Raw genomic sequence first — 10011 nt, 5'->3', positions numbered from 1 at the left:
GCCTCGACTATATATTGAGTGGGTACAACCAAAGGTACCGGGTACGACTTTGTCCTTTTTTACAACATTAAGGAAGGGGACAACATCGCTGTAAAGTCCACAAGGCCCGCTCAAACACCACCAAAAAGGGAACTAAATACCGAAAATGTCTGCAAAAAAAGAAGGTGACGGTGGATGGAAGAGCTTTATCTGGAATTCGGACAAGAACGAATTTTTAGGACGCACAGGCTGCAGTTGGTGTAAGTGTTCTCAAGATTGTTTCATCAGCGCCTCTTCTCTTGGATTAAACTAGTTTTTCTCCTTTGTTATATGTTAATATTGATATGTACCAAAGTTAAAAACAGGGGAACGGCTACAGCGTGTTTCCAGACTTTGGAAAAACTCAGCACCTGTTTGATCTGACTGACTGCGTCGTGACTTTCGTTTTCAAAGGGGAAAAAACGCCTCGAGATGGCGCCTTGCTGTTATAACTAGATTATCATATTTGATTGAAGTATTCGTATAAACGAAGCTAATTGATAAATAGTGTTCTAGTGCATAGAGTGTGTCGAAAGAATCGAGTTGATTCATGTAACGTTAACAGAAGGACTGATCAGTGACTCATACGCGTGATGAGCCACAAGGTGGTGAAATGGCATCGACGGATGAATGGAAAAAATATGAAAACAGTGCTTTACACAAAATATTTGTATATTTAATCAATTGTTTACTTACATGTTAACGTTTGGGTCCATGCTGGGGGTGTTTGAAAAGAAACAAGGTTATTTTGAAGGTCGTTGTTATACGGATGTTATTACTGTGTAGGAAATATGTCAGTCAGCTTCATCTGAAATGGTCAGCAAGGACAATTTGCAATTTTCCAACCAATAAAACAGAAAATGTAATTTTGATCGTAGATTTTTAAGCATCAAAATGGTTTCAAAGTTACAACCTGCAGTGATCAGTTCATTTTACTTCTATCAACTACTAAGAAAATCGAGTATAAGTTATTGTGGCATGGATGGAAACAACATTTTCACAGTGAAGAGTACAAAAAAACAAACAAAAAAACAGCAAATTTCAGTGTGTTTGTGCTGGTGAATATTTTCTTTCGTCAAGGTGACTCCCAAGTAATTTGGCTTGTTTAAATTATGGCCTACAGTTAGTAATATTGTAATAATAATTGCTTATTTAGTACTGATTCATCTTCCTGCCTTTGTTGTAAATATATATCAGCGGAGTTTGCCATTTTAATATAGGCATTTAAAGCTGGAGACTGTAACGTTAAATCAGTTGTTAACATTTGTGTTTATCTCTGCCCTCCTGATGTATGTACATTTGTTGCACTTTCAAATGGCTGTTATTAAAAAGTTACATTATCCACTAACCACGCGTTATAATAAAATGCTTTTAATATTTAATAAGACTCAATAACTTGTTTAAAACACGTAGTTAACCACTGAAACGGGTGGAAAGATCATGAAACACAGGTTTGAGTCTGACACATGTGGGAGTCCGTCACATGTAGCTTAGCCAGCTAGGCTCTCTGTGTGCTTGAAGTGTCATTTTAAAATGAATAGAAATGTCTGCGACACGTTTCGTAAAGTTTTCGTAAAGTCGTAGACTTTAAATTAACGTGTGTATATAGTTTGGTTAGACGAATTTGGCAAACGCGAACAAACAAACCGTCCGGGTTGAGAGAGTAAGGAGATGCTAGCGGTAGAGGAAGTATTTTCACTGGCATATGATTTCATTAGAGCCCGCATTATTCATTTAAAGAGGAGTTTTTGACTTTATTGTATCGATTTAACACCTTTCATTCTCTATTGCCGTCGGCGATAATTGTTTATGGAAAGTTGTCCATTTTTTTCACTCAGGCTGCTGTCCGCAAAATACTGTAACTGGAGACTAACGTTACATGAAAATAAAATGTATTGTTACATTATTGGTTTTAGTGAAGCCTTAGGGAAACCAATGAGAAGTGTGAGAGACTGAATGACATAGTTAACAGCCAATAGAGGCGTTGCGTTCACTGTTTGCATTACTCTTACTCTTCGTGAAAGTGGGTTTAATAAGGCTTTAAACATCACAGTAGTTTAAAAACAGACATCCTATTATTTATACCCTCAGGGACAAGCTTCTTCCTCTGCCCACACTGAGAGTATGACACGTAAAACTATTGTTTGTGGGACTGTATTCAAACTTGAATGTGTTTCCTGTAGATTTTAGAGGCGGCAAAGGTTTTAGTGCCAGGGCTGAAGGAAAGGAAGTATAACCTCATCATCCACACACACAGACAAACCGACCCTTGTGTTTGGTGGCGACTGGTTTGAAGTGGTTGTTGGGGGCCGCTTTCAATGAAGCCCACATACTACCCACCACAGTAACTGACAGACAGGAATGTTATTCTGCAGGTCGCATTCTGCTGTTGCGTCACACAGACACTGGGATTTCTGTTGTCGCAGTTACTTTAGACAGGAAAGTTTGGGTTGTTTCATGATTACTGGCAACTTTGCATAAAATGGCTGGGCTCAGAAGGCAGCTGGCTACCTCAGTTTGGAAAATTAGAATGGCCCCAAGACCCACATTTCTGGCATGTTTGTGTTGGTATTTTGTATATTATTGGAAATATATATTTTTTTATGATCAGTAAAACTGAATTAAAGACACAATCAGTGTATATCAGATAAATGTTCTAAAAAAGAATTCTCAATTATGATTTTTTAAATAATATTTTAATTTAGCGTTTCACGAGTCACTTATCTCAGGAGACAACTGACTGGGGTTTTGTTTCTCTTTATTCTAAGTAGTTTAAATATTGTATAGAAGCCTGTTACAGAATTAAAAAAAAAGGTAATTGTGACTATTTTTCTTGCAATTTTGAGTTTATATGTCACAATTCTGACTTTTTCTCACAATTGTGAGATATAAACTCGCAATTGCGAGTAGGAAAATTATAAAGATTCAAATCATTCAATAAAGGCAGAATTGGAGATATTAACTTGTAGGGGAATCATTTGGTACCTTATGATTTGATTCAAATCGATTCTTGAGATCACGATTCAATTAAAAACCGATTCTCGATTTTGAATTAAATTTTGATTGGATATATGCATAGATTTGATTCTATTTTCCCACTAAATTAAATGTGAACCTGTTTTTCTTCCCATTTTACTCAACCCAATATTATAAAACAAATGCCATTTAAGCTGACTGTGCAGTCATTACACACATGACTGACAGTCTCTGTAAAAGCAAGGCAGGACATTTTATTTTATTTTTGTTATTAAAAATAGGAACAATGAAGCAAATTACCAAAAAATAGAACAAATAGGCATACAATAAAAAAACAAAACAAATTAAATAAACAAACAGAAACAGACGGCAACAGTTTATGAGGCTGCTGTCCCTTTAAGAATGAATCCACGGATCTAATATACTGTTACACATCCAATTTTCTCCTAGCTGTTTAAGTTTGCGCAGGACACAACAGACTGTATTTACGTGAATACTCCACACACTCTCAAAGAAAACTGAATTTGGAAAAAATCAAAGCCCCGCTTTGAGCCCTTTTTTGGGGGTTATGCTGATTAATAATTTTAAGTTGTACTGCAAAGTTAAAGAAATGTCACACTTTAAAGAATCGATTTTTGAAATTTGTGAATCAATACAAATCGGTAGAAGATAGAATCACGATTCAATGTGAATTGATTTTTTCCCCAGCCCTATTAACTCGCAATTTTGTGTGATAATTGTGCGATATAAACTCATATAAACTTTATTTCTTGCAATTGTGAGTTTATATCTGGTGATTCTGACTTTTTTCTCAGAATTGTGAACTCACAATGGTGGGTTATAAAGTCAGCAATTCTGAGGAAAAAAAGTCAGAATTGTTCAATAAAAATAGGCAAGTAACCAAGCTTCCATAGTTTAGTCTTTGGTGCTTTGTTGCTTTAAAGCCACAATGAAATGGAAGTAGCGACAGATCGTATCTTCCGAATGTACATCAGAGTGAAATGGATTATTGTAGTTGCTAATTAGATGAAGGCAGATCTGAATGTGAGCTTGCAGTGGATTGCACGAAAGGGGTCCAGCATTTCACCGGAAGATTGAGTTATGGCATTTTGATTTAAAAATACATGGTCAAAACAATTTTTTAAAAATGCAATGTGTGCATGGATGAGTCATTCACAGAAAAAACTATAACATGTAAAGAAAATACTAGATGAGGTGAATTTTTATGTCATGCCAACTTTGAATGCTCATTTTATGCCTCATACATAGGGTAAAGTTAAATGCTTTTCAAAAGAATGTGGACTGAATGTGGATACATTTTAAACCTTTGAGTTTTGTGTTTGTGGAAACTGAATGCAATTTTATATGTGCTCTAAAACATCCCATTGATTTCATGCTATACATTTTTCTTTGCAGTCAAAATCTTCAGCTTCTACGTTATCTTCTATGGCTGCTTGGCTGGAATTTTCATTGGCACCATCCAGGCCATGCTTCTGACTCTCAGCAACTACAAGCCCACATACCAGGACAGGGTTGCACCCCCAGGTAACAAACCAGATTGGTTGATGTTGAAGATATGACATGCCCAAAAGTGTTCAGAGGTTGGGTACTATTTGTACGTAAAAGCTCTGAGAGTGAATCACCAAACTGAAGAGATACAGAATGAACTATATGTACTTTAACGCTAATAGTTGTTTTGACTGGCATGATTTGATAAGTACCATATGCGACAGTGTTTGGAGAATGTTGTTGTGTAGTTGATGATTTTGACTAACTTTTGAAAGATGTTTTTATGTCTTGTTCTACATTTTCAGTTTTGTTGTAAATCATTGTATTTTAAAGTGAAATACCAGAAGCGTTTGTTTGTCACCTGGTTGACAAGCCTTGCCGTCACGTGCTCTTAAATGTAATTGAGGCAACAGGGACATTCCATGTTATTATTTGTCATTGATATGGAAAAATTAAAAGAACAAACGGTTTTTGGGACATTCTCATTTACACACATTCAAACTGTTCCATAACGCTGGAAGTTAATCTTGCTTCTGTAAACCCTGACATTTGGGCGGCTCTAAAGGTTCGCCTGACCTCGGAGAGAATGAGTGGAGGTGGTAGGAGTGTGAGGGAGTAGAAGGAGAGACACACACAGAAAGCCATTTTGACCTTCACACTCCCGGCCAGCCTGACGAGGCTTCCCGTTTGGGTTCTAACAGCATTGTTGTTCCTCATCCACACACTTCGCATGTCTTTGAACTGGTATGTCTTTGACGTTATCAGCATTTGTGAGCTTAAACATAGCTTTGAATTAGTTTACAACAGGCACAAAAAAGATCGTCTTGATATTGAACTTAGGCTAAAAATGGGGAAAAGAAACAGAGGAGAGCATTGTGCAGTTTCCATAATCCCTGTTAGGTTGCCCGTTGCTCCACTGCCAGCCATTCACCACACCAGCCATGTCAGTGAATGTTTGCACAGTGCACACTCCCGCCTTGGCATTACATTTAGATGTATTCGTGAAGGCTTTGAACATAAATGCCTCTGCCAAGAAGAGCCTTTTCCCCTTTAAGAGAGGCGGCCCTTGAACGCCAAAGTCTAAAAAGAAACAACGTGAGTAGGAATGAAGTGGAGATCACCATGGTGTGCAGCTATTTGCTGCAAAGAAGGCCGGACATAGAAATGACATGCTGCCTGCGTTCAAGTCCCGCCTCCCTCTTAGGGGCTAAAAGTTTCCATTGTGTGACAGGAGCACGTGAAGTTGTGGAGAGGAGGAGGGGGAAGGTTGGGAGACTTTCGCAAGCTCTAACCGGAGTCTTAAAAGTGAACTAAACAATGTCTATGTAACTCTCTCATGTGCAAATAAGCCAGAAGCTCATCTTTTACACCAGATGCAGCACATGCATGGAAGGTCATTCATTACCAGGCTGTTGAAACAAAAATTGGCATTACAGAAAATATAAGGTTTCCGTTTGCTTGTTCTCCTCTGCTTGCTCCGCTCACGCCACGCCCCGTTGTGGCCTTACGTTCGTGGTGGAAAATTACTGCCAAGCTGGGAATCTGAATAGCAAACTTCCATGACAATGAATGGACCTGGCATTCACTGCTCTCATAGCTGGAGGGAAAATCACTCTTCTAAATGTTCACAACACCAGTTGCTTGGGCCACATTTAACCTCTCCATTTTATTTACAGGCTTATCACACTCCCCACGCCCGGAAAAAGCGGAGCTCAGCTTTTCTATGACGGACAAAGATAGTTACGCTGCATATGTGAAAAATATTGAAGAATTACTGAGCAGCTACAATGAGGACAAGCAGACGGATGTCATCAAATTTGAAGACTGCGGAAGTACGATGAGTATTAAGATCATCTTTAAATTGTATACATCTCAATAAACCCAAGCTTTTAGTTCTGTTATTAAAGGGTTAGGTTAGTTCATCCAAAAATGAAATTTATGTCATTCATTACTCATCCTCATGTCATCCCTTTATTTTCCCATCCCATATTTTTAATGAAATCTGAGAGCTTTCTGAACTATTTGAACTATTGTATCACAGAAATAATGATACTATGAGGAAAATACTCTCTCTGGGTCAGCGGCAGCGCCAACACAGATTTGAATGTTGCGATATGATTTTGTCAAAGGTTAATAAACAGACGAAATGGAAGAAGATCGCGTGGGTGTTTGAATCGAGATCACAGTCTTTTAAAGATGAATCGTGCAGCTCTACTGTCTTATCTCTCTCTTAGTATATGAGTAGCGCTGCTCGTCGTGCGTGAGCCTCGTGAGGGCTTTTCAATATTTATATTACGTCACTCAACACTCAAAGATAACGACACATTTCATCCTCTGTTGAAACGAAAGTGGCTAACTTCTGTCAACCTCATCTATAAGCAAGGGCAAAAATAAAGCAATTTAATTTGAATGAATATCGATTCTGTAATAAAAAAATTGATTTTAAAATCGTTAAAAAAAAAAATAATATAAAAAGGGTTCAGTCCAGGAAGTGACCTCCTACATCACTCTCCAGCTCTGTCAAATGATAATCATTCACAAGTCAACAGTTCACTGCTTAGGTAGACAATTGGGGCTTTCTTTGACCCATGTTGCTGTCCTGCATGCCTGTGCACTGTTGTAGTAATGCCAAGCAAATGCAGTTGTATAAGTCACTAATAAGCCTTAATGCGTTTCATGTTCAGACACACCACAAACCTATAAAGATCGTGGAGAACTGGAGAGCACTGACGGCATAAGGAAGGCCTGCCGCTTCAGTAGAGAACTGCTGAAGGAGTGCTCGGGCAAAAATGACCGTTCATATGGCTTCAGTGAAGGCAAGCCTTGCCTCATCGTTAAACTCAATAGAATTGTGTTCTTCAGGCCACGGGTGAGTTATCCAAGATAAGCAGGATGTAGAAAAAAAAAAGCATTTTATTTTGTCGTTCAAGATTATCTTGTCTGTATTATTGCCATATATATAGGTCAATTGCTTTTTTAGCCTGAGGCAACATTTACCTTAATATTGGGATTGCCATATACAAAACTTGCCAATCTCTCTCTCCTCAGGTTCCAGCTTCGAATGACAGTCTCCCTGAGGCAGCCCGCCCTAACTTTCAGACCAATCTGATCCCAATCCACTGCTCAAGCAAGGTAACGAAATACTTAAAACACATCTTGGTAAAATAGCATTCTTGTGTAGAGATGCACAATATATTGGTAACATATTGGTTAATGTCTGATTTTAGAGATTTTATTTTTATTATTGTGCATGCATTTATAATATCGTCTATAGCTAAATTATTACAATTATGTGCCAGAATTGCATTATCAGTGCATCCCTACTCTTGCCAGTCAAGTGTTAAAGGTATAGTTCACCCAAAAATGAAAATTCTGTCATCATTTACTCACCCTCAAGAATTTCTGTCTTCAGCTGAACAAAAAAGAAGACATTTTGAAGAATGTCGGTAACCAAACAGTTGATGGGCCCCATTGACTTCCATATTATTTTTACCCCATACTATGGAAGTCAATGGGCCCCAACAAATGTTTGGCTAAAATATTTATTTTATTTTGTGTTCAGTAGAAGAAAGAAATTCAGGTTTGGGGGGTGAATAAATGATGACAGAATTTTCATTTTTTGGGGAAACTATCCCTTTAAGGCCCATGACACCAAGGCAACTATAATGAGAACCATAAAGTTTAGATAATCACTAGATAATTCTGTGAGAAAAGGGAAGTCCACACTACAACTATAACGATAATGACTTAGAAGAACAACATCGTTGGAATCACTTTTAAAATGATTTTTTCAAGCTGATGAATGATAAAAACTTTGATAGCCAATCAGAATCCAGTTCAAAAGGCCCGTACATTTAAAGCAGCAGACAACATAACTGTGCACGCTTATAATAATCCGTTGGTGTGGAGGCTACTATAGTTATGGTCCTTGGTGTGAACAGGCCTTTATCAAAGAAATATACACAGTGATGTTAAACTCAATATGTCATAGTGCTCCAGTGAATGATCTAACATGAGTAATGCTTGTCAACAGAGAGATGAGGAAGCAGATAAGCTCGGACCGATCGATTACTTCGGGCTGGGTACTGGTTTCCCCCTCCAGTATTATCCTTACTACGGCAAGCTGCTACAGCCCCATTACCTCCAGCCTCTGGTGGCCATCAAGTTCCACAACATCACGAAGGATATGGACATGCGCATAGAGTGTAAAGTATACGGACAGAACATCGATTACAGCGAGAAGGACCGTTCTCAGGGACGTTTTGACATCAAAATCACCATCAAGTCATGACCTTAGCTATGAAAATAGCACTTTTATTCTGCCCATTTCAAAACACAGTAATTTAGATGAATAAACAAAGACGAGTACAAATTCAATTGGAAAAAGCAACAACAACAACTAGTCTTGAACAAACTTTCACAACATACGGGACCTACACTTAATCTGTACGCTTTACACTAGCTTTCTCTGCATGTCTAGGGTTAGAATGTAAATTACAGGAAGAGTAGCAATAGCAAAGTATTTATTCTACTGTAAATGAGAATATTCCGTGAGCCATGGGACGTTCATTTATTACTGTAAATTATAATTCCACTACTGATGTAGCGAGCAGTGTTTCTGTCCCCTGAGTATTTCTGCCTAGTGTGGTCTCTTTAAATTTTATGGAGTGTGCAGTGCAGTAGTCGCATACAATGGTCCTTTCCAAGCCATGTTGTAATTTCTGTTGTCTTATGTGAGAAAGACTTAGCGGTCCAAGGTGTGTGTGTGTGTGTGTGTGTGTGTGTGTGTGTGTGTGTGTGTGTGTGTGTGTGTATGAGAGAGAGGTTGAGTGTGAATGTGCGTATTCGTCTACTTAAAAACTGAAAATACTGGCATGGTACGCTCTGAACTCCCCAGGTCTGTGTGTGTGTGTGTGTAAGTGACTGCACTCCGTTCAAACCTTTTTTTCCTTTTTCTTTGCATCTTTTGTTTTTCATTGATTGTGGGGAATGTTTTTACATCACCTTTTGACTTTTTATTTGATCTTATTGCAATTTGGGAAATTGGGGCTAATGAAAATTCTGTGTAAGGCTTTTATTTTTCTTTACTATTAAGTGTAGAACTGTGTGTCTAGTGTGGAGGACTGAAGTGGCCAGTGGTCACCATGGCAACTCAGTGCTTTTAATTTTTTTTTGTTCTGGAGACATCACATGCTGTGGTGTTACTTTCTAATGAATGTTTTTGCCATTTTCATGGTGGAAGAATTTTATATTTATGCAGTTGTACAATTTTTTTTCAGAAGGAGAGAGTGTAATGTATGAATCCAAATACCAAAGTCACTGGTCAAAGGTTAGAAACCTATCAGATGCAAAGCAGTACCCCATGTAATAGGATATTTTGTTTGTGTTTAAAGTTCTTAAAATTCATTGTTGGACATCAGAACACTTGTCAAGGGTTGCATTTACTCTTGTAATGTTATTTAAATCTGGGTAAGACCTAAGAAGAAATAAATGGACAGACAACTGAGG

At 38.0% G+C, this 10011-nt stretch overlaps 1 protein-coding gene across 1 annotated transcript; it reads left to right on the top strand.

Moving 5' to 3' along the window:
- Nucleotides 1-10009, top strand: atp1b1a (ATPase Na+/K+ transporting subunit beta 1a). Its single transcript, XM_084129851.1, has 6 exons — nt 1-239; nt 4411-4539; nt 6180-6335; nt 7188-7372; nt 7552-7635; nt 8537-10009. The coding sequence occupies exons 1-6, from the start codon at nt 146-148 to the stop codon at nt 8792-8794; spliced, it is 906 nt and encodes a 301-aa protein (XP_083985977.1). The 5' UTR covers nt 1-145; the 3' UTR covers nt 8795-10009.
- The last annotated feature ends 2 nt before the right edge of the window (nt 10010-10011 follow it).

This window comes from Abramis brama, assembly GCF_963993115.1.
Source record: "Abramis brama genome assembly, chromosome: 11".
NCBI lineage: Eukaryota > Metazoa > Chordata > Actinopteri > Cypriniformes > Leuciscidae > Abramis > Abramis brama.
This window is presented reverse-complemented; position numbering and strand designations above follow the sequence as displayed.